At 49.9% G+C, this 24,182-nt stretch overlaps 1 protein-coding gene and 1 long non-coding RNA gene across 4 annotated transcripts in view; one reads left to right on the top strand and one right to left on the bottom strand.

Annotated features, from left to right (window-relative positions):
• SCTR (secretin receptor) overlaps positions 1 to 24,182 on the top strand; it is a 75,222-nt gene that overhangs the window by 40,692 nt on the left and 10,348 nt on the right. Inside the window, exons 3-8 of one of the 2 annotated variants that reach the window (XM_058301116.2) lie at positions 4,045 to 4,152; positions 7,094 to 7,197; positions 14,904 to 15,001; positions 16,313 to 16,445; positions 18,503 to 18,656; positions 23,410 to 23,449. In XM_058301116.2, the coding sequence (XP_058157099.1) occupies positions 4,045 to 4,152; positions 7,094 to 7,197; positions 14,904 to 15,001; positions 16,313 to 16,445; positions 18,503 to 18,656; positions 23,410 to 23,449 (637 nt within the window). Of the gene's footprint in view, positions 1 to 4,044; positions 4,153 to 7,093; positions 7,198 to 14,903; positions 15,002 to 16,312; positions 16,446 to 18,502; positions 18,657 to 23,409; positions 23,471 to 24,182 lie in introns of both variants that reach the window. The other variant, XM_058301115.2, reaches the window with a different exon arrangement.
• Positions 616 to 7,158, bottom strand: LOC131279233 (uncharacterized). Of its 2 annotated transcripts, none has more exons than XR_009186623.1 (2): positions 7,071 to 7,158; positions 616 to 4,670 (listed from the first exon to the last, which is right to left on the bottom strand). It is a non-coding gene; the product is annotated as an uncharacterized lncRNA (long non-coding RNA). The 2 variants fall into 2 exon arrangements; XR_009186624.1 differs by lacking the exon at positions 7,071 to 7,158 and adding an exon at positions 5,528 to 6,049.

The following is a 24,182-nucleotide window of genomic DNA, read 5'->3' as shown; positions in this document are numbered from 1 at the left end:
AATTTCACTCATGAGTTATGCATTAAATTTACTAGCAAGACAGTATTGGCATTCAAAGATTCATTTCCAGGTTAACTTTTACTGTCATCTGATTTATAACAGGTGAACTCTAAATTTGATTTTCCAGGCATAAGCAAACAGACAAAGTTAAATAGATTTTAAAGTTTACCACAAGATTAAGCACAGATTAAAACAAAAGAACTTTATTCCTTTGCATTTCCGGGGCAGTTTTAGACTTGGGAGACAGGCTGACTAAATTAAATTCACATTAAAATTGTATAACTAATTTCACCTACCCCTAGACTTCAACTATCGTGATGGTAATTATAAACTGAGTTTGCCTTTGTGTATGGTTACTGCAAGTCTAAAACAAAAAATTGTATCATAGCATTGGAAACATTTTGGTTCTAAGCCATTAATTTTAAAAAGCCACAGTAGGGAGAAACTGCAAACCCCTAATCTAGAAAAGCCAAATTGTGGTTTTTTTCCTTAGCAGTTTTAGTTTTATGACTTTATTGTTTGATAGTTTCCCAGTTAAACCAGGCACTAAAAGGTCATTAAGTGATTAGAGGTTAATTGTTCTAGCTAACAGGATTTGGGGCCTGAGGCAATAGCTTCCTTCTTAGACAGAGGCATTTTATTTTCACAGTTTTAAAAACATTTTAAAGCATTCTGACACAAACCTGCAAAGAGAAATTTAGTAGCAAAAAGTAGAAAGGTAAAACAGGGGTAAAGGTAAATTATGGTACCCTGGCCTGTGACCACCCTGGGGAAAGGAACTTCCACTGCATTCATTTTGGCTCTGCCCAGTGCCTTCCTACTTCATTTGCCCAGGTAGCTGGGTGTGGTCAGATAGGAATGGAGCTTGCAAAGGCATGGACCTGGTGGGAGGGTAAACCCTAGGCTCTCTGCCACTGCCATGCACCCCCCCCAGGGGAGGGGACAGGGAAGGCAATGGCAGGCAAGTCCCAGGACAATGGCTGCTAAAATGGCTTGAAGACGCTTTGCAGGGTCCGGCGCTCTCCCGGTGAGACCTCTGTTTTGGCAGGGCCATGATTTGAGCCACTGTTCTATGACCCAGCCATCCTGACTAGGGCCAGATTTAATAAGCCTGGGTGCATGGTGCAGACATGGACATGGAGAATTCTTGAGCCCCAGCAAATGGCAAGAGCAGCATACAAAGGGCAGGTACGGGTTTAGAGCAAGAGAGCAGAGCACGTGCATGTTCGGGCTTCACAGTTTGCTTTATAAACTATTAATTATTCACTTCTTTGCCAATGGCAAGGGAGGGGCTCCAGCTTAACCAAGTTCACTAGTTCACACAATTTAATACTACTATCTGGAGGCAAGAAAATATACACTGGCATTGAATAAACCCAGACAGAAACACAAAGCCCATCAATTTGACTCATAATTTTCATTTTTCCGGTATGGCCATTTTTGAGCTACAGCTTGTTAATTATTGCAGCCTTAGCTAGGGAAACTTCTAACGCTAAACTTTTAATAGGACTTTTTTGCCTACCCTTGCTGTTGACAAAACAAGTTCATGTACAACCCAGCACTGAATCAAAGACTTATTTCTGGCTAAACCTTTTCACTGTTTAACTCATATTTAGAGCAAGATTTATTACAAGAACCAATACACTTTTTTGTAACCAAAATTTTTCAAATCCAGACTAATTTTTCAGGTTGCATTAGGACTTAAACCCATCAATGTCCTTTTCTGCTATAATCAAACCTTCATGATCTTAGTGAAGGGAGAACCAGATGCCAACTTGCAGTTAGTTAAACTTAAATATCAGGCATTTTTCCTTTTCTTTCAAACCTGGAAAATGTGGCTTCCCCCAAATTTTTAGAGTTACTGGGGTCTTCTTTTTGGGAGCTGACCAGGCTCTCTCCTAACATTTAAAGTTAGATTTTCCTGACACTACGCCCCCCAGGGGATCTTACCTGTTTGGTGTGTGGAATTTCCTTTTAGACTTTCAGTGTATCTGATTGTTCCCAGGAGGACTCCAGCAGAGCCCAGATCCTTTTGTTGGACTGAAAGGAGTCCAGGGGTGCCCAGATTTGGGGTTCACCTGAGCCCTCCTGGCTTCCTCAGAGATATCCGAAAGGGGCAGCGAAGTGCTCCCATCTCTGGCCTTCATTGCGATCCTGGACGAGCCCCCAGGAAATGTAGTGGAAGCAGAGAGATTCAATGATTATGTATGGAAGGCCAGGACTCAGTAATATTCTTGGGAAGGAAAATTTATTAATGACTGGCCAGGCTCAGGTACTCCTGTTCAAAAACCAGAGCCCTGAATAAGATCTTTGTGTATCTGTTATACAGAGAATGTAGGAGTGGGGAATCAAACTGTGTTAATATGCAAAAGGACTTTTTGTTAGTTTCTTAGAGTTTCAAGTGATACTCAGATAGGTCTTGAATTAACACATACTCCCCAGGTAAACCTGAATTAACACATACCATCCACATTTCAGGTAAGCTTGAATTAATACATTTAGCTTACTCACAGCCCAGGTTATTTATGAAGAAACACACAGCTCTCCCACACAGCCCATATGGACTTCAGCTCTCTTCCTACCCCCTACAAACCTGCTTCCCTATGATGTCCCCAAGATGGGTTCCCAGAAGCCTGTCACAAGAAACAATTTTGTTGGGTTCCTTCCCTGGGATCAAGTTTAGAAGAACTGATGGGTGGTTCTGTTAAAGGATTGCTTTTTGAAGAGGGTATATATATATATAGTCTTTCAGTTACTAAAAATGAGACACATTTGGCTCTAAGCTTCCTAGCAGCCAAATCAAAGAGGAAAGCATAAAATCAGCCTCAAAACTCGGTGTCTGTAAGGACACGTGTACCCTCGTTGTTCCTGGTCAGTGCATCTTCTCATCGCACTGAGATTGGGTTCTCCTTTAGGGAACACCGCGGGGTGGAGAGCAACGTCCTCCAAAGTGCTCCTACTACAAACACAGCTGTGACCGTGGGGTAGCCGCCCCCAGTGCCCAGCGCAATGGCTCTCAAAGCCACGTCTCCAGAGCTGCAACAGCAGCAGCCCCTGGGAACTCCTTAGAAAAGCAAATTGTCAGGCCCTGGCCCAGGCCCCCCAGGTGAGGGGCCGCCCCCCCGGGTTTTAGCCAGCCCTCTGGGGACTGATGTGAGCTCAGGTTTGAGACGGCGACTCCGAGGGTTCTCGCCGGTCTTCATGTTAGAATCACCTTGAAAGATTTAACAGGTACCACGTCAGCGTGCCCCCAAGATCAATTACAGCAGAGTCCCTGGTGGAGGACCGCGTTATGTACAAATAGTTCTTGCTTCTTCCTTTCTTCTATCTTTCTAAAACTGGAGTGACATATCTGCGACATAAGAGTCCCATTTAGCCCCTTCCAAGTGCACGTCCGGCGGTGCTGACCACACCCACGGTGTCGTGCTGCCGTCACCACCATCCACGACCAAAACCTTCCGACCCCACACAGGAACTCTGAGCCTTCTAGGCACGAAGCCCCCTTCCCACCCCCGGCCCCTGTAATCCTTCTGTCTCTAGAATTTAAATATTCTAGTTCTCTCATGTCAGTGAGACCATACAATCGTTGTCCTTTCGTGTCTGGCTATTTCCCTCACCACAGTGTCTTCAAGGGCCGTCACAGGTGTCAGGGCTTCGTTCCTTTGGACGGCGTGGATTTTAACCCTCCCCACGATGTGCTGTGCAGCCAGGATGGAGGACCAGGGCTGTCAGTCATTTAACGGCCTAATGAGATCTGTGTGCGCCTTCTTCAGTCCTTCATTTACGTCTGCAACGCTGAGCACTTCCTCTGCAGCTGGCAGAGCCCAGGGCCCTGTGGCTGACAAGGTCCGTTAGACACCCCTGGTTCCTGACCTCGAGGAGTCAGGGTCCCACGAGAACTGTGGAAAGCACCGAGCCCTAGAGAAAGCAGGGGCAGGTGGCTGCTGGCGGGGAGGGGCATGGGGACAGGTGCTGGTGGCAGGGCGGCGGGCAGTGCTCTTTCCTGGCCCCATCCCTGCCTGACGCTGTGGCTCCCCTTGGCAGGCTGTGAGGGGCTGTGGGACAACATGAGCTGCTGGCCCTCCTCTGTGCTGGGACAGACGGTGGAAGTGGAGTGCCCGCGATTTCTCCAGATGCTCACGGGCAGAAACGGTAACCCCTCAGCCCAGGGGCCTGGCTGAGGAGCTCTGGGATGCCCCCTGGGTGGGGCCTTGGCCTGGAGCCTGAGGCCAAGGAAACTTCCCTGGGGACAAGTAGGGGCTGGAAGGATGGGGGTAGGTCATGGTGAGGAGTGGGAGCCTGGCTGGGGGGTCCCAGACAAGCCGGTGGGGAGGCAGGGGGGTGAGGCTGGGGGCCAGGCCTGCTTCTCTCTGCTGCCTTCTCAGGGGCTCCCCTCCTGCCTGCCTGCCTTCATCTCTCTGCCCCCTTAGCCACCAGGGCCCTTGTTCCAGGTCACCGTGTCTGCCCTCCCTCCCCTGCCCCTGGCAGTGCTGATCTCCCAAACAGCCTGGCCCTCCAGAAAGCTTACCTCCTGGGGCCCACTCTACCAGGCACTGCTGACAAACTGCCTCCTCCCCGGGAGCCGCGGGCTCCTGGGGTGTCGCTAACTGGGGGAAGCTGGCAGTTTACCAGGATTTTCTTAATTCCAGGCAGAGAGGTGGGGAGGTGGTCTAAGACAGGGAAAAATGAGGGGAACTCAGGCCAACTACCTGCCAGGAGTTTTTAGAGACACAGAATTATTTAATCTCACAAAACTCATGTAACTCATGGACTTATTCTCCCCTTTGACCCAGTGAAGAGTGGCAGTAACTGGGATCAAGAGAGGTTTGTGAGTTTGCCTAAGGTGGCACAGCCAGTAGGTGGAGAAACTGGTTTCTGGCATTGGTGGACTTGGGTCCCAGCCCAGTGTCGGGGCGACCCTGTGGGGGGGCAGGGCAGGTTCATGGCCTTTCGCTGCTGCCCTCGGTGGGGTCATCTACAACCTAAAACCTGCCCTGGCCCTGCTGCCCCTCACCCCTCTCACGCAGGGCAGGAAAAGCTGCCGGATCAGGCCTTTAACAAGAATAGCCCGTAGGAGAGATTATGTAACAAAACCCGCCAGGCTTCCCAAGCCAGGCAAGGAGCGGAGACCACGGAGCGCGCGGCCGGGGAGAGGAACCTGGGTTCCCCAGTACACGTGCGCGCACACACGGAGATCTGGGAACGCCTTGCTCCAGCCCACTGTCCCTCAGCCTCACTTGACCCCTCCCCACCGCAGCCCCACTGTGGCCAAGTGGACCAGTGGGGAGTTTCGGCCCTGCTCCTCCTCCCCCTGGCGGGTAGCGCCTGCTGCTGTCACAGAGCTCGCCCACCCGTGACAAGCCTTCACCCGCGAGCCCCGGAAAGCCCCGAGGGGCTGGTAGCGCCTCCCAGCAGCGGCTTCCAGGAAGCCTGCCGAAAGGGACGGACCCAGGGGAGCACCCGGGGGCGTCTGGAGGGGCCGGCCGAGCCACACCACGTCTGCCCACCTTCCCTCGGCCAGACCCACCTGCCAGGGACACTGGCAAATGCAGGCCAGGCGGCCCCGAGGCCCCTGAACCCCGGTTTCCTCATCGTACAACGGGGAGAGGAAGTCGTGCCTGTCCGTGCTTGGAAGTAAAGTGGAAATTCCTTCCCTTGTCCCTTTCCTCCTCGTCTGCTTCCCAGTCCTTCCTCTCCTCCCCATCACCTCCCCGCCCCCAGCTGACGTGCGCGTGCGCGCGCGCACACACACACACACACCTACACACACCTACACACACACACACACACACACACACACACACACACACTGCCCTGACCTCTCCCCCGTCCAGCCCTGCCAAGGTCCCTCAGGGCGTTTCCGGAGTGCGTGGAGCCCAGGACCCAGGAGACTGCTCCAGCCGCGTCAGCAGCAAGGCCAGGGAGCCTGGCCTCCAGCCCAAGGCCCACCTCAGGAGGACGAAGCTCTCCCCCCCGCCCCGGCCCTTCCTTTGCGGCCTCCCCAGAGGCCACGCCGCGACCCCCGCCCTCCCACAGGAGGGCCCGGCGCGCCCCCCAGCCACCTCCCCGCCAGGTCCCGAGCTTGAGGCCCCCGCCCACCCCACCAGCTGCAAGCCCCCCGGCCCCCTCTCAGGACTCCTTCCGCCTCGACCCTTCCGCCTCGACCTGCCCAGGACCCCTCCCACCCCGCACCCCCGCGGGTCCTCCGAGCAGCGGGAAGGAATGCGCGGTCTCACGCCTTCCTCTGCTGCGGTGTCCAGGTGCCGCCACGTGGGGTCGCTGTGGCCGCGGGGTCGGGGCCGGTGCCGGGCCACACAGGCCCCCTGGGTGGGCGGGGGAAGGACCGTCTCACCCCTGGGGTCCACCCTGCGAGAAGCTTCCCTCCTCGCAGGTTCCAGGGCTGCTGCGAATCGTCGTCGCCAGGCCCCAGAGCAGGGCTAGGACCCGGGCAGCCTCAGTTCCAGAACCTCCAGCGCCCCCTTCCCTCCGCAGGGACCCCGTGACCCTCGGCCCCTCAGGAGGGAAGGCCCCTGGGTGGCTTCCCACGGGCGCCAGGGCCCCTTCCCCCACCCCAAACCCTTCTCAGGGACGAATGCCCAGTAATTCCAAGGGAGGTTCGGGGCCCCTCCCTGTGCAGGAAGGAAAAAAACACAAAGTAATTCCCTGGGCTCCCCCGGGTGAAGGTCCCACGGGCGGACGCGCCGCAGCCTGGATTCTGCTCCCGGGTGTTTCCGCTTGCGTCGGGCGGGAAGCTCCTCTGGGATGCATTCCTTTGCTCCTGCCAAGGGCACTGGGCTTCCAGGACCCCTTTTCAAAACACGTTCCTGGGCGGGGGCCAGCCTGTCCTCTCCCTCCTCTTAGGTGGAGGGGGGTGCAGGGGTGGCCCTGAGTGGCCCTGACCGAGCCCCAGTTGGCCGGGGAGGGGGAGAGGGGGAGGCGCGGGCGGGGACGGGCCGAGGGGGGCGGGTTGGGTGGCCCTGAGGGCCCTTGTGCCGGGGGGCTGGGGGGGCCGCCCCAGGACGGCAGTGTGGGGGGCTGGACGCCCGCAGGGCCCCCGTCTCCGCGCTCACCCGAGGCTGCTGGGCTCCCGCAGGCGCCGTCTTTCGGAACTGCACGCAGGACGGCTGGTCCCACGCCTTCCCCCGGCCCGACCTGGCCTGCGGCCTGAACGCGAGCGGCCTGGCGGGCGAGAAGCGGGTAAGCTGCCCCCCAGGGCCCCGTGGGGCCCGCGCCGGGCGCGCGGCCGGGAGACCCGGGGGCCTCTCGCCCCTGCCCTGCTGGCCCTGCGCGCAGGCACCCACCAGGGGGCCTCTCTCAGGGTCCCGGTGAGGAGGTGGAGGCACGTGACAATCACCCCAGGCCACCGTGAGAGGCGGCGGGTGACGGCGGCGGGCGAAACGGAGCCTCCCTCCCAGGACGCGGGGCCTCGGCGGAGGAGGGGCACCCAGCGCGCGTGCCTCGGTTTCTCCATCTGAGAAGGGGGCCCAATCCTAGTGCTGACTGCTTCGGGCTGTCAAGAGAACTGAATGCAATGGATGTGTCATGATGATGGGAGTGAGTGTTGTTGGGAGGGAGGGGTGCGGTGGGGGTGGTAGGGTTGAATGGGACCTCATATATTTTTAATGTAATATTTTTACTAAATCAATAAAAAAAAAAAAAGAGAGAACTGAATGAGCTGAGGTACGGGCGGCCGAGGAGGGCCCAGGCCTGGGAAGGGCTAAGAGATGTAGGCTCTTCTGACAGGGTGGAGCGGGCTGCGCTTTGGGAGCCGCCCGGGGCCTCAGGCTCGGCTCACTCCCCGTCGCTGTCCCCTCAGAGGACGTCCAGCAGGGCCTTCGCCCCAGGGCGGCCCTGCCTCTCAGGGCTCACTCACCCTACGTGGGTTTCCTCCTGCCCCCCACCCTGGCCCTTGTCGGGGACCTCACCCCCCTGTCTTTCCCTGACTAATTTTCATACATTCCTCAAGCCTCCCCCCCACCCAGCCCGACCCCATCCACTCCAGGAAGTTCTCCTTCCCTTCCCCCAGGACAGGCCCCCTCGACCCTGCGACCCTGCGGCGGCCCATCCTTTACCATGGATCACAGTAGGGCAGCCTGTGAGCTTTCTCCAGCTATGCTCACTGCTCTATGAGCTCATTAAGGCCTCCTTTCACTCACAGACATTCACTGTGCACCAACTGTGGGCCAGGCTGAGCCCAGGCACAGGGACACATCAGTGACAAATTAGAGTCCCATTAGATGTTTGTTGTACTGAACATCTGCCCTGAGCCAGCTGCTTAAAGTACAGTTAGATTAAATCCTGGAGACAATTCCGTGACTTCACTGCTTTCTCTGTCTTGCAGATGAGGAAACTGAGGCTCAGAGATGTCCAGCAACAACTTATAAAGTAGTGGACGCAGGATCCAAACCAAGTCTAGCTCCAAAAAGATCCAGTGCTTGGTCCCCTACCTTCTTCTGCCTCCCTGCTTAAGTGTGTGCCCCCTGGAGGTGTGCGTTCAGCTCTTGCAGCTCACCTCCCCAGTGGGAATACGGGCAGGCAGGGTTCTTGGAGAGTGGGGTGGGAGCATGTTCAAGAAGCATCAAGCTTGGGGAGCAGGTGTAGCTCAATGGTTGAGCTCCTGCTTCCCATGCACAAGGTCCTTAGTTCAATCCCCAGTATCTCCTTTAAAAAAAACCAAGCAGGTGAGCGGAAGAATTAAGGGGGAAACAGGGTGAAGTTGGGCGACAGGCCATACCCACTGCTGACTCTTTCTAGACTCTTCCCTCTGTCGTCATTCATTCTTGCTCCTATGAAGTAGGGTGAGCGGGAAGCCAAGCAAAGGTTGCAGTTCCTTCCCTCGCAGGGTTGTCATCCAGTTGGGATGGTCCTGATTCGCGGTTATTGACCGGTGAGTGGATACCATCCTGGCAGGAGGTCAGTGGGCTCTGCCCTCTGCAGATAGGCCTTCCTACCTTTGACTTTACATGAAGACAAGGGGCTTATGTTGCTTAAATTTGTGAAATCCATAAAATGAAGAGGGAACGTTCTTAAGATGGGTGGCAGAACTGAAATTTAAAAGGGATGCTTTCAGCTGCAAATAACAGAAATTTCAGGTCAGCTTATTAAGGAGATGTGACACTTCTGTGATTGGGAACACAGAGAATGGGCGCCAAGGACCAGGCTCTTCTGTCTGTCCTCCTGCTCCTGCCTCAGGCGGTCCCTGTTGTGTGATGACTGCCATTGGCAATGCATCCACAGACTTCCCCACCCGCCCTCGCCCAGGAGCCTGGCTTCCTGCAGCTCTTCCCTCAATGCACTAGAGCCCCCAGCAGTGGCCTTTCCTCACATCCTACTGGCCCACAGTGACTCAGGCTTGCCCACCCTGGTCACCAGCAGGGACGTGACCCACGATTGGCTTAGATCAGCCGCCGTCCAGGTTTTTGGCCTCGGCTTCCCTTTACGTTCCTAAGAATTGTTGAGGACCAAGAGCGCCCGTGCGCTCTCTTTCACTCTCTGTTCATTTATTTGAGGACCAAAAGCTTTTGTTTCTGTGCGTTATATGTATCGAAACCACACATAAACTATTGAGCTGGGACAGAAAGAATCCAGAGTCATAATATTCCCGACAGGGAGGAAACTATTAAAATCCCAGATTGGTTCAGGAGCTCAAACTTAACAAAGGTTCAATGTAACATTCTGGATGCGATTCAGAAAATTGCCTAAAAATAATAGCGGGAAGGAGACCTAAAAAGAAAAAAGCAGAGTAAAATCAAACCCTAAATCCCTGAGAGCGGGAGGGTTTCAGACCACAGGCGTCACTGATTCCTGAGTGTGCATCCCCAAACGGGAGCAGACTTTGCCCTTGATTCCAAGATTTGGATCGTCCTGTTTCTTGCCGTTAAAGTTTTTTTCTTTTATCAAATGATACTGATGGTTTGCAATGATTGCTTTTTATTCCTTCTTTCCTATTTACAACTTCCCTGCTGGACGCACAACGACTCTATTATTGACAGATGTCAATAGTAGACTCAGATTGGCAGGAAGACGAGTCAAAGATGTCACCTGAGCAAATAAAAAATTATCTGGAGTAAGGGTTGGCAAACTACAGCCCTTGGACCAAATCCAGCCCACCACCTGCTCTTGTAAATACGGCTTTATTGGAGCACAGCCACACCTGTATTTACATCCTGGCTGTGGCTATTTTTGTGCTACAAGGGCAGTGTGGCATAGTTGTGAAAGAGGCAAAGCCTAAAATATTTCACCATCTGCCCCTTCACGGAAAATGTTTGCCAGCATCTGATCTAGAGGATGTAGAAAGAAGGGGACATGGTTGGGATTCGGAGCGGAGAGATGGGCAACTCGTACCGGGATGGACTGCAGGGCGGCTTCTGGACCCCGAATCCCTTTGTGGGGGCTGGTGCCCAGGAGCAGAGGCTGGGGGCTGAGCGAGTCCCGGCTCCCTCTGGACCCTGCCAGGGCATCGCGCCCAGTGTTGGGCCCTGAGGCAGCCGCCAGGCCTGGAGAGGGCCGTGACCCGGCCAGCCAGGCCCTCCAGGAACGTCAGTCCAGCTGGGGAGACAGACCCACCGACAGCCCTCGAGGCGGCCCGTGCGAGGTCTGGGGGCACAGAGGTGGAGGTCAGGGAGGTTACCTGGGGGAGTCCCACCTGAGCTGGGAAGAGGGGGGCAAGTTATCCAGGGGGGGTGGGGGAGGGAAGACGCTCTCAGCCAGGGGCTCTTACCCTTTTTTGTTCCATGGACCCCTTTGCCAGTCAGGTGAAAACCATGGACCCCTTACTAAGTCTACACTCTAATGTATATTATTTGATAAATATATCACACCCGCACCAACACGTCCCCTCAAGAATATGTTGTGTTTTGTTTTTTTTTTTTTTGCATTTCAATTCAAGTTCACAGAGTCCTGGTTAAGAACCCCTGAAACGCAAGCTGTCCAGGGCTCTCACCCTTATCTCTGGCTTCTGGGAGAGTATGGTTAGTCAGTGGGACAGCACATCGCCACTGTCACCTCTCACTGTCAGAAAATTCTTGGTCACCCAGAGCCAAAATATGCTTTTTGGTAACCTGTTCCCTCTGAAACTCACACTGTAGGTCTTACCTTCTACTTGTCACTTGTTCTCAATCTTTTCTCCCCCCAAGGTTTTTTTTTTTTCCTTTCTTCTCCAGGAGTAATGTACCCAGTTTTTGCACACACTCCTCAGTTGACACAATCAGCTTCCCAGGAAATGCTCCAATTTATTCATGTCCCCCTAGAAATAACATAAGAACTCATAAAAACTGAATTAGCATCAGGTGATTAAAACACTCTAAATGGGCCCAACCCAGCTCCACAGCATCCAATGAATGTAACTGCAAATGGGATGGACATCTTTTGCAGCTACCTTGTGCCTCATTCTTTATAGCATCTCACATTGTTCACTTGTTTTGAAGGGTGAATGGTGGAGGGTAGAGTGGCCTGGAGGAGAGGGAAGATGAACACTGTCTTCTAAGCGCCCGGCATTATGCTAAATACTCTACCTGATACCTAATTTTTTTATTCTAACAAGTCTGCAATGTAGATATTATTCCCATTTTGCAGATGAGGAATCTGGGGATTGGAGAGGTTAAGTAATTTGCCCAAGGTCACACAGCTGGTCAGTAGCAGTCCTGGGTTTGGAACCCCTGTCCCCTGGCTCTGAAGCCTGTGTTCTTTCTCTACAGCACACTGCTGTGACGCCATGGAACTTGGGCCATTCTGACCTCAAGATCCTTTTCATATGAGCATCTGGCAGCTAGGTTTCTTCTATAATATTTTTGTGCCTTTAAAAAAAAAAATTCATTACTCTTTCCTGGTTATAAAATAGCACTTACCAAATAGAGAAAAATCTGAAGTATAGAAAAATACAAATAACAACTATCCACAAACTTATAATCCAAAGTTAACCACTATTAGCATCCAACCTTTTTCTGTACAATCTTGTTTTTATGCATAAGGTTAAACCAAAGGAAATTGCTCATATTCTCTCAGTTTTTAGCTACTGTACACATGTATATATATATATATTCTATCATATAATTTAACCTAATACTTTAGATAGCTGGGTTCACACTGCATATGTAATTTCTATTCTGCCTTTTCACTTAATATCACACCATCAATACCTTCTCTTGTGTTAAAACTCTTGGTCAGCATCATTTTAATAGGGGCATAATATTAAAGTTATTTGGACTTAAAATAATTTAGTTAACTCTTCTTCTATTTTGGACATTTGGGGTTTTTTTCACTACAAATAGTTCTGTGATAAACATCTTTATATATAAATTTGTGTTTATATTTCTGATTGTTTCTTAGGATTAATTGGAAGAGAGGTCAAAAAGAACACCTTTTTCAAAGATTCTTGATACGTATTGCCATGTTACTGTCCAGAAGGACTGAATCAATTTTGACCTCTGCTACACCCTCACCTGCACAAGAATATTGGCACTTCTAAATATTTGTTAATTTGGTTGGTGAAAATTGGTATAGTATTATTATTTTAATTTTCATTACCTTGATTCTTTTTGAGATTTATATATATTTTTTTTATCTAAATGCAGGGCTTTAAGTTTATCTCTCAATATCACAACGTAATTTTTGCCCATTGTTCCAATTCATTGAAATCTGTTATATCCAAAGATGAGCCAATATTATAAAATGACTGGTGAACAAGTAAATGCCCACTTGGGCTTTAGTAATAGGAGCACAGTATATAGATCAGGGGAGCTGATAGTCCTACTCTATTTGTTTCTGGTTGAAGAATACACCTGGAACCTTTTGGCTATTCAGTCTGGGTGAATTATTTATAAAAGACATTAATAAACTGAAGCTTATCAAGAAGGGGTTAACTGGTGGCGGACTTGGCCCAGTGGTTAGGGCGTCTGTCTACCACATGGGAGGTCTGCAGTTCAAACCCCAGGCCTCCTTGACCCATGTGGAGCTCGCCCATGCGCAGTGCTGATGCACGCAAGGAGTGCCCTGCCACGCAGGGGTGTCCCCGGTGTGGGGGAGCGCCATGTGCAAGGAGTGCACCCCGTAAGGAGAGCCGCCCAGCGCTAAAGAAAGTGCAGCCTGCCCAGGAATGGCGCCACCCACACAGAGAGCTGACACAACAAGATGACGCAACAAAAAGAAACACAGATTCCCATGCCGCTGACAACAACAGAAGCAGACAAAGAAGACGCAGCAAATGGACACAGAGAACAGACAACCAGGGTTGGGGGGGGAGGGAAAATAAATAAATAAATAAATAAAGCATAAAAAAAAAAGTGGTTAACTATGGGAAGAAGATGTGGCTCAAATGATAAGGCCTCTGCCTGCATATGGGAGGACCTGGGTCTGATCCCTGGAGCCTCCTGGTGAAGAAGAAGAAGAGAAAGCCTGCCTGCATGGCAAGCCAGTGCCGGCGTGGTGAGCCGAGTGTCTGCGTGTGAGCCAGTGCCCACGCAAGTGAATCACACAGCAAGATGATGATGCAACAAAAGAGAGATGAAGGAGAGAGCCAAGGTGAAATGCAGTAGAAACCAGAAACTGGGGTGGTGCAAGTGACAGGGAACCTCTCTCTACATCAGAGGTCCCCAGGACCCCAGTAAATCCTAGAGGAGAAAAAATGAGAAGAGAAGACAAAAAGAGAAATAGATACAGAAGATCACACAGCAAATGGACCCAGACAGCAAAAACAGCAGGGCAGGGGGAAGTGGAGGGGAAGGGGGAAAATAAACAAATAAATGATTCTTTAAAAAAAAAAAGAAGTGGTTAATTGAACCAACTGGAAAAGTGGTGTAGAAAGAGATTAAAGACACAGGAAGTGTTTAATGCTATAAAGATAAGTGAGAGACTGATGGGAATAATCGCTGTATTAAAAAATCACAGGCTTTTTGCATTAGTCAGCCAAAGAGGTGCTGATGCAAAATACCAGAAATCTGCTGGGCGTTATAAAGGGTATTTATTTGGGGTAGGAGCTTACAGATACCAGGCCATAAAGCATAAGTTGCTTCCCTCACCAAAGCCTATTTGGCGCAAGATGGCTGCTGAAGTCTGCCAGGGTTCAGGCTTCCTGGGTTCCTATGTTCCTGGGGCTTGCTTTTTTCTGGGTTCAAGTTTCCTTCCTTCCTGGGGCTGGCTTCTCTTTCTTCTGCGAGTTTACTTCCCAGAGCTCCAGCTTAAGTCTTTGGCATCAAACTCAAACATCAAAACTTCAACCTCAGAGACCCTCAACTCTCTTCTTTGCCATGCCTTTTATCTGTGAGTCCCCACCCACCAAGGGGTGGGGCCTGGGTGGGGACTCAAGGCCCTAATCATAACTCAGTCATGCCCAGGTACAGATCAGATTACAAGCATAAGCCAATATTTCTTTTTGGAATTCATCAATTATATCTAACTGCAATGCCTTTCCGTACTATGTAATAACTTTTCTATAAATCTAAAACTATGCTAAAATGGAAAGCTTATTTTTTTTAAATAACAACCCTTATGTCCAAGACAGATTCAGTTTATTTTAAGTGGCTCCAGAAGGCAGAAAAAGCACCAACAGGTACAAAATAAAGGATAATTGATTTTAGCTTCACATGAGAAAAAAGTATCTCATAGTTTGTACTGTTGTATGCTGAATCATTTTCTTGAAAGGAAGTGAGTGCCTCATCTCTGGGGAATTCAGGGTATTGGTAAGGGGATCTATACATGGGGTGGAAGTTTTGAATTAGCATCAGATAGTCACTAAGATCTTTTCTAAAGCCAAGATGTTATGAGTATGTGGCTTGGTGTCCTTGGGATATGCACAGAAGAGCAGTCAGAGCTGGGGGGGGGGGGCGGTTTCAAGCTGGGAGAATGAATAGTTCATCACCAAAAAAGGGTAGGGGGTGAGTGGAGGTGACACCTGCCTCTCTCTGCAGCATGCGTACCTGCTGAAGCTGAAGGTCATGTACACTGTGGGCTACAGCTCTTCCTTGGTGATGCTCCTGGCCGCCCTCGGCATCCTCTGTGCCTTCCGGTGAGAACACGCTGCCAGCTGTACCTCCCCCAGCCTTCCCCAGGCACAGAATTTGGGTCTCTTCGTAATTGTTGGGGATGGAGAGAGGAAGGTCTGTGTGCATCACCTTATCACCTCTTGATCTGAAGGTTTTTGTGATCTCATTCATTCATTTGCTCATTCCTTTATTCATTCAACATTTACTGAACACGACCTGTGTGTCACACACTGGGGATTTAACACGAAAAAGATACTGTCCAATTTAGCCCCCATAGGGCTCTCGGGTTGGCAGGAAAAGCGTAATGGCTTATTTACTGAGAGTTGACTGTTGCCAGTTTCTTTGTATATAATATTTCTAATTTCACACAGTGTAATGAGGTAGGTATTATCTGCACTTATACAAGTATATTAGCCAGACTCTCATTTGCAAGAGATAGAAACAGCTTAAGCAAAACAAGGACGACCTGACCCACATAATTGACAGCAGGGGCAGCTGACTTCAGGCAAGGCTGGATCTAGGAGCTCAAAGGTATCAGCAGAACTAGGTTTGTCTTCCTCCCTTTCTCAGCTCTGCACTGGCCCTCTCTTCAGGCAGACTTGCTCCAGAAAAGGCAGAGACAACCACCGGCAGCTTCAGGGATAGGTTCTGCTAGCTCGGCAGCATCAGGGGGCAGGGAAAGCCCCTTTCCCATGAGGTCCAGTGAGAGTCCAGTAAAACTCCTCAGGGAGTTCTGATAGACCCTGCTTGGGTCACGTGCACAACCTTGAGCCAATCACTGTGGCCGGGGGATGGTGTGTTTTGACTGGTCGGGTCTCCGAAAGTTGAGGAGGGAGGAGTTGGGAATGGATTCCCCATAAGGAAGCCTGGTTCTGTTACCAAAAGAAGGGGGACAAATAGCAGCCTTTTGTCCCCTATAACGGAGGAGGAAACCCAGGTTCTGAGGGGTGAAAGATTGCTCAAGGTCATATAGCTACTAAGTGGCAGAGCTGGCTCTGGTTTCTCCCACAGCCTGGCTTCTGTCTGTGCCAACACCCCCTCCCATCCTGGCTGCCCTCTCCCGCTTTAAACTGCCCTGGGAGCTGGGGACCCACCGCGCCGGGGCCGGACAGAATAGGCTGAGGCTCCTGAAGCCCCAGCTTTTTCATTCTTTTAAATTGCAACATTAGGCAGAGTGCCCTGGGTGCCTGGACGCATTCAGGTTCTGCTCCGAGAGGTATGACCTGCAGAGCGCTGATTCCGATCCTTGTTTTCCCCGTTGCCCTGACGTGGCGGTGGGGGCTGGCAGACCCCCAGCCCCCTCAGCTCTGACCCCTGCCTTCTCTGGTCTCCAGGCGACTCCACTGCACCCGCAACTACATCCACATGCACCTGTTCGCGTCGTTCATCCTGCGCGCCCTGTCCAATTTCATCAAGGACGCTGTGCTCTTCTCCTCTGACGATGTCACCCACTGCGATGCCCAGGGGGTACGTAGCATGCCCAGCCGGCTGCTTTCCCCAGCCTAACTCTGGAGTGGGTGGCGGCCCAGTGTCCTTCTCCCAGGTCCCTACTGAGGCCGCACTTAGGGCTTAAGGTAAAAGGACCAGCCCTGGGATGGCACCAGGAGAATCAGGGACATGCCCCTGGTCAGGGCCTCATAGAGAACAGTTTGTTGGGAAATCCATGGGGGGCACCAGTTTACAAATGTGGGAATTCAACACATAAGCAAGGACCCTCTTTTCCTGACTCCTGCCAAGTCCCAGCTACAGACGGCCAAGTTTAGGGAGGGCTGAGGTTGGTTGTGGAAAGAAAAGTGTGAGCGACTGCTGGTTTGTCTGTGCACGAATGTCTGCAACAAAACAATTGTATTTTGTTAAATCTAACTCTTTTCCTTCTTCCAAACACTCCGATGACTCTTAACGCATTGCAGTATCACCCTTTATGACAGCTGAGAACTCCTCTTGCTGCAAATAAGAGAAAACTGTACATTAGTGGCTTAAACAGGTGGTGGCCGTTACCTGCAATAAGTAATCCAGAAATGGGCAATCCAGATGTGGCACATTAGCTCCATCAGGCCATGAAGGGCACAGTCTTCCACATTTCTGCTCTGCCATCCATAGGAAATGAATCTTCATCTCGTTTTACACCACATGCTTGCAATGTAGTTGCTGTAACTCCAGACCTCACATCCACGTTTCAGGCAAGAGGGAGGAAGAAGGTAAAAGGGCAAACCATATTTCTTTTTGAGAGGCTTTTTGCCTTTTCATTTGGGGAAGAATACCTTCCCCAGGACTCCTACCTACATCTCATTGGCTAGAACTGTGCCATCTGATCACTCTCAACGGCAAAGGAAGCTAGGAGCTTGCATGTATGTATGTGTGTAAGTATTTTACTATCAACCTCCCAGAGCAGAGGCAAGCAAGGGAGAAGGGGATTGGAAATTGAGGCTGGGTCAGCCAACCTAGAGTATCTGCCACTTCACCTGCTCACCTCTGTCATTCCTAACACATCTGTTAGGTTCGTATTGCCTGTAGTTTTTCTTGTGTGTTAGCGAATGTGTGTGGACTATTTTCTGACCAGACTGAGAGGTCCCTCGAGGTCGGGCCCATGACTCTCAGGAGGTCTCTAAGGAAGGGGCCTAAGGAGGAGTTGTCTGCCTCAGATGGAAGGAGAGCCCCAGTCTGGGAGTTGGAGACTTAAGTCCAGGCCCCATCTCATCACAGACCTGGTATGGACAAGCCCAGCAGTGCCCACAGGGCATCTTCTCAGCTTCCACTAACCCTGGGCCATGCCTGCATTCAGAGCCTCTCAGGGCTCTCAGGCGGGAGCCACAGCCGGTCAGCGGGGCAGCATCGGCCTCCTCTTCTGTGGGCATGTCCATCAGCAGCCCACGAGGCCATACCCAGAGCTGTCCACTCCCCAGGTGAAGCTTGGTGTGAGGAAGGGAAGCCCGCTAGGCCAGCTATGGGAGCCAGGCTGGCGCAGATGCCTTGTGCCCCGCAGGAACCGATATCACCTGCTACCGTCCCATGGGCGTAACTTCCAGAGATCCCTGCCAGGGCCACCTGATTACACCAGTCCCTGCACTCTGGGAAGCCCAACACTAGGACATCCCTGCCAGGTAGTTATAGATGTCCAGTACAGGTGCAATGATAAGGGCCATTTTTACCATCAGCAAGTTTGCCTCCCATCATAGTTGGCACATCCCCTCTTCCTCTGTTTCCAGGGAAACCGAGTTTGGAGGGTTTTGTTCACCCTTTGCTCAGAAGTCCCTTCCCTTCTTTTGGCCTTGGTTTCCTCATCTAGAAGATGAGGGAGGCAGGTAATATCTAATACCTTCTATAGCCAGTTCCAGGATTTCAGCCCAGTTCCTGCTCCTGCAATGGCCCATTGACCATCTTGGCCTGTTTACTTCCATTTTCTAGAAAATTCTGTGGTCTTCTGAGAGGGGAAGGCCACAGGAGATGGCCCTGAGCCCCAGAGGCTCACTCTGTGCCTGGCCCCTGCCCCCTCCCATGCCCCATGGTGCCCTCTCTCTATCCAGGTGGGCTGTAAGCTGGCCATGATCTTCTTCCAGTACTGCATCATGGCCAACTATGCCTGGCTGCTGGTAGAAGGCCTTTACCTTCACATGCTCCTCGTCGTCTCTTTCTTCTCTGAGAAGAAGTGCCTCCAGGGATTTGTTGTCCTCGGATGGGGTACGTTTCTCCATGGTTACACTGGCTGTGCAGGAAAGAGCACTGAGCCAGGAGTCAGAAGGATTTGGTTTCTAGTTCTAGTTTTCCACACTTAAATAAACTTGTGTCACTTTAGGTAAGTTGCTTGATATGTAACCCTCTGGCCTCAGTGTCTTTTTATCAAATGGGAAATAATATCTAAACTTTAGCTCCAATTTCTGGCATTCAGAGCCTTTCACAATTTGATACCATCCAACACTTGTTGTCTTACCTTCCTTAGACAGTCCATGCATCTGGCCCCTCCCTCCCTCCTTCCTTCCCTCCCTCCCTTCCTCCCTTCCTTCCTTCCTTCATGCTTTTGAGAGCAGGTATCAAAAAATCTGGCTTAGATTGGCTTTAAACATAAAGGAAATTAATTGGCTCATATAACAGAATTCCAGGGTCCGTTGACTTCAGGCAAGGCTCAGTCCAGCAGCTTGACAATGTTTCTGTCTCTCCACTTTTTTTTCTGTAAAGTCAGCTTTATTGCTAGTGCTTCCAACATAACTCCCAGAAGCTTCTGGGCTTTAGGCTTCCTTGTTACATCCAATGCAGAGAGAAAGAGGTCTGTGTCCCAGCATTCCCAGTAAATATGGTAAGGTTCACTCTGATTGGACCAGCTTAGATCTCATAAACATCCTTGAACCAATCACAGAGGCCTGAGAGAATGGACTACACTGATAGGCTTAAGCTACACAAACCAGGGAAATGAAAGCAGAACCACCAACTGGAGACCCCAGCTACTTCTTCCCCAATGGACTCTTTCCCCTTTCCTTTTTGGCCAATGAAGATGGTAACAGCACCCATGTCCTAAGTTCTCAGTGCCACGCACTGGGCCGGCACTTTATACACATCATTTAATCATCACAGCAACCCCTCCAGACCCTCTCAGAGAGTTTTCTTATGCTACAGGCAAAGCAAACCCAGGACTTGAACAAAGGCATGCCTGTTTCCAGAGCCCCTTAACCCTTATTGTAGCAGTTTGATATTATTGATGAATTCCAAAAAGAAATATCAGATTATGTTTATAAACTAGTCTTTTCCCCTGGGCATAGTGGAGTGTATGGATTCAGAGGTTTTACTTTTACTTGATTAAATAATGATTAAGGCGTTGATTGGGCCGTGTCAGTAGGACATTGCATGCCCGCCCACCAAGGGGGTGGGGACTCACAGAGAAACTGCACCACAGAGAAGGGAGGTGTGAGTATTGAGCTGGAGCCCCAGGAAATAAGCACACAGAGGAACTTGGTCACGAGGAAAGAGAGAACACCCCTGGAAGAGACACAAACCATTCATCTGATAGTTTCCAGCTGTAAAGACCAGAGAATGAGCAGCTGAATCCAGAGAGAGGCAAGCCCCAGGAAGAGAGGAACCCAGGAAGCGTGACCCTATGCAGACATCGGCAGACATCTTGCTCCAACACATGGCAGTAGACTGGTGGGGGAAGTAATTTATGCTTTATGACCTAGTAACTGTAAGCTTCTACCCCAAATAAATACTCTTTATAAAAGCCAACAGATTTCTGATATTTTGCATCAGCACCCCTTTGGCTGACTAATACACTTACTTATCTGCTATTAACATTCATCCATCCATCCATCCACCCATTTACCCACCCATTCACCATTCATCCATCCACCTATCCATCCTCCCATTCATCCACCCACCCACCCACGCATCCATCCATTGTTCATTTGATAAGCATATATAATCATTCACTGGGTTCTAGACAGAGTCAGGTTCCTGTGAGTGACTCATAGACTTACAAGGACAGCCGTTACCAGCTATGGGTTGCCTTGGTTTCTCCTTGGCACCTTTGCCAGGAATGCCCTCTCTGCCTTTTCTGTCAAAACCCTCTTGGGCAAGGGGCCTGTCTCCCCATCCGACCATCAGGGAAGCTGCATGGGCTGGCAGAGCTCACTGGCTCCTCCGCCTGTGAGCTCTGACAGCAGTAGCTTGTAGGGCTTTGCAGGTCCTACAAGTCCAGGGTGCCTTGGGAGCAGTGGCTTGTCCTAGACAGACAGCCCTGCCCACAAAAGACCCAATTTGGAGCCCAACTCACTGAGCTTTGAATCCCAAATCTGCCAGGATTTAGCTGTATAAACAGGAACAGTTTCCTCATCTACAATATCAGGATCACCAATAATTTTTTAAAATCCAGTTCCATCACTCAAGGGGCTGTAGCACAGCAGGGAGATGAGCTTGCAGTGATAAGAATATATGTCACAAGTTTTTATCAGTTTAAATGAGATGAGAGCTTTCTCCTCCTTTGCCTTCGTTTCTTTCTCAAATATTTATTGAACAACTACTGTGCTGATCGCTGATGGGAAAGCAGCAGGGAAAACAGCCAGTGAGGCCCCAAAGAACCATGGATGGACTCCAGAAGGACTCTCTAACTGGAAGAGGACTTTCTCTTGAAAAAGCAATGGCACATACCTTAATTTACACTCATTTCCTCAGAGGTGGTTGCTTAAATGACTATGCATCCCATGGTAATTTTGCCAAAAAAAATTTCTTTTTTAAAGTAGGGGGAAAAATTAAACTGATCCCATCCATTGACCTTCTGGGATTTCCTCCCAAACTCTTTATTTTTCACCTGCAGATTTTTCCCCCCACATTGTTGTGGTGTAGAATTTTGAATCTTACTTCATTCTATTAGCACAAAAGCTTATTCAGTCTTATTTCAAATTCACCATAAACATTTTTAACCACCACGTGGATGTATTTAACAAATATCTCTTTTATGGATAGGTCCTTTCTAATTTAACACAGTGGTGAATATTTTTATAGGCACAGCTTTTTCTGTATGTAATATAGATTTACAGAATTGGGATTATTGAGTTCAAAGGAGTGGACATATTTTAGATTTTTAATTTTATCCAAAGCTTTCACTTTTTCAGCAAAACTGGGGTGTCAGTCTGTGACCCCAAAAGTGTGACAACTCTGGGTCCCACTCCCTGCATGAACTTAAACTAGTTTTTCTGGAACGTTAGCCGGCATCAGAATCACATGCAGGGTCTGTTCAAAACAGAGAGCTGGGCTCCACCCTGAGAGTCGCTGAGCCCTTGGGCTCAGGGGGGATACTGCCAGGTGATGCTGATGCTCTGAGAACCACCAACTTAAACCCGTATCAGTTTTTCAAATCTCCTCCCTGGCTTGCTCCTAAAGATGGAAGACACTGGACAGGGGCCCCTGAGATCCAAAGCACCCAGAATTGAGGCACGGAAGTTTTAAAAAATTGTTAGGAATTTCAAAGTCAGGCTGTGTACTTGGCTTAAAGAATTAAATAAGAATGCAAGGCTTATAAGGAAAAACAGTTATCTCCTGCCCCACTTCTTCTTCCCAAGTCAGCACCCTCAACTCTTTGAGCTGTTCCTTCTAAGGCTTACTCTCATGTTTCTGAGCACTGTACTGTTATTTCTTGATATTGCTATTATACTTGAGGCATTATCTATTGACTACTGCTGATGGAAAGTTGAGGATATAAAATTCTTCATGACACCACCGTCTTCCCATTAGAGGTTGTCCGCAACTATTGATTGCCAAATTCAATAAATACCTTATCATATCTATGTAAATATTGTTTGCTGCTTAGCCAGGTGGTGTACATTGATTTTATATTCCAATCTTATTTTATTTTTTATATTTCCCGAGTCACTTTTAATACAGGTTAAGATTTATTTATTTCTCTCCCCTTCCCTGCCTGCCCCCCCCCCGGTTGTCCACTCTCTGTGTCCATTGGCTATGTGTTCTTCTGTGTCCCCTTATATTCCTGTCAGCAGCACCAGAAATCTGTCTCTTTCCGTTGCATCATCTTGCTGCATCAGCTCTCCATGTGTGTGGCCCCACTGCTGGGCAGACTGCACTTTTTTTGCGTGGGGTGGCTCTCCTTGCAGGGCACACTCCTTACACATGGGGCACCCCCATGCGGGGGTACCCCTGTATGGCACGGCACTCCTTGCATATGGCAGCAATGCACGTGGGCCAGTTCATCACACAGGTCAGGAGGCCCGGGGTTTGAACCATGGACCTCCCATGTGGTAGGCGGGCACTCTATCCGTTAAGCCAAATCTGCTTCCCTCCTGAGTCACTTTTAATGACTTTTAAAAAAAAATCTTGTTGTCAACCTCCCAAGTTCTCCAACAGAATTGGAAAATTTTCAGATGCTATTTTCCAAATCATCAAATACAACAAGAAATCTTTCAGTCCCTTTTTTCCCTGCCCCCGTCAACATTTTCTAGAGCCCTCTGCCTCCTCCTCAATTTGTTTGCTCTCTAGTCTTGCTTAACAGCTTTAACCTTCACCCAGGGAATTCCCGTCACCTCCCTCCACAAATCCTGTTTCCTATATCTCTTGTCTATCTCTTTCTTGGTTTACTCTCTAGTTGTGTCAGAGCACATCCTCCAGTATCTGTCCAGCAAAAGGTGCATGGAAGGTACAGTTTTTACATTGCCTATCTGAAAATATTTTTATTCAACTTTCACTCCTCAATTTGTAGTTTTTGGGGTGTATAAAACATTGTGAAAATCATTTCCACCCAGAATTCAAAGCCTTGCTCCAGTGAGTTTATCAACTTTGTACAGGGGTCACTAGCCATCCATTTACATAGGATGGAAACCAAACCGTGGCACATTCTCAGCAGTGAACTGGAGTAACTGATTGTCCTGATCCTGATATATGTGTTGAAAATTGAGTCCTTTCTCCTCCCCCCTCTCCCTTATTTTTTAATCCTCAGGTTCCCCAGCCATTTTTGTTACTTCGTGGGCTCTCACCAGGTACATTCTGGAAGATGATGGGTAAGCTGTTGGAAGGAGAGGCAACAAGAATGTGTTTGATATCATCTGGTTCTTCAAACGGGATAGATCCTTCTCTGAGTCTATCTAGAAAAGGCCTTTTTCTCAAACGGGGGGCCATGGGGGTGTTCTCTGGTGTGCCAGGCTGCAGAATGCCTGAGGCTCCCTGGGTGTGGGGTACCTTCCCAAGCCTCCTCTCCTCTTGCCTGCCCCCTCCTCTCTGGGATCAGGGCAGATGTCAATCCGGAGCCCAGGGGATCCCTTCTGGAAGTAAAAATCTGAAAAGAAAGCTTTAAAAAAAAAGCCAAGCAGGAGGGGAGCAGACGTGGATCAAGCAGTTGAGCACCTACTTCCCACATATGAGGTCCTGGGTTCAATCCCTGACCCCTGGTACCTCAAAAAAGAATTTTAAAAAGCCAGCTAGGAAGTGAGGCAGCATGATAGAATGGGAGTCAGTTTCTTATCTTTGGTGACGATGCCACCAGCCCAATAACTGGGCTGGGTAGGATGGGGCTTACAGGTATCTTGCCTTCCAGAATTAGCCCTCTGATTTGCTTTATTACAGAATAATTGTTTTAGTCTTTTTAACTGGGTAATGCCTTTAAATCTGAATTTTCAGCTTCTTTAAAATAATGGAAAGTTCTATCAACATTTCCCATTTTTCCATGTGGCAAAAATCAGCTGAGGCCCAGTGCAGCTGCCTTGGGTCTGCAGG

Source organism: Dasypus novemcinctus, chromosome 7 (genome assembly GCF_030445035.2).
Source record: "Dasypus novemcinctus isolate mDasNov1 chromosome 7, mDasNov1.1.hap2, whole genome shotgun sequence".
NCBI classification, from domain to species: domain Eukaryota; kingdom Metazoa; phylum Chordata; class Mammalia; order Cingulata; family Dasypodidae; genus Dasypus; species Dasypus novemcinctus.
The sequence above is the reverse complement of the archived record's forward strand: the minus strand, read 5'-3'. Positions and strand labels throughout refer to the sequence as shown.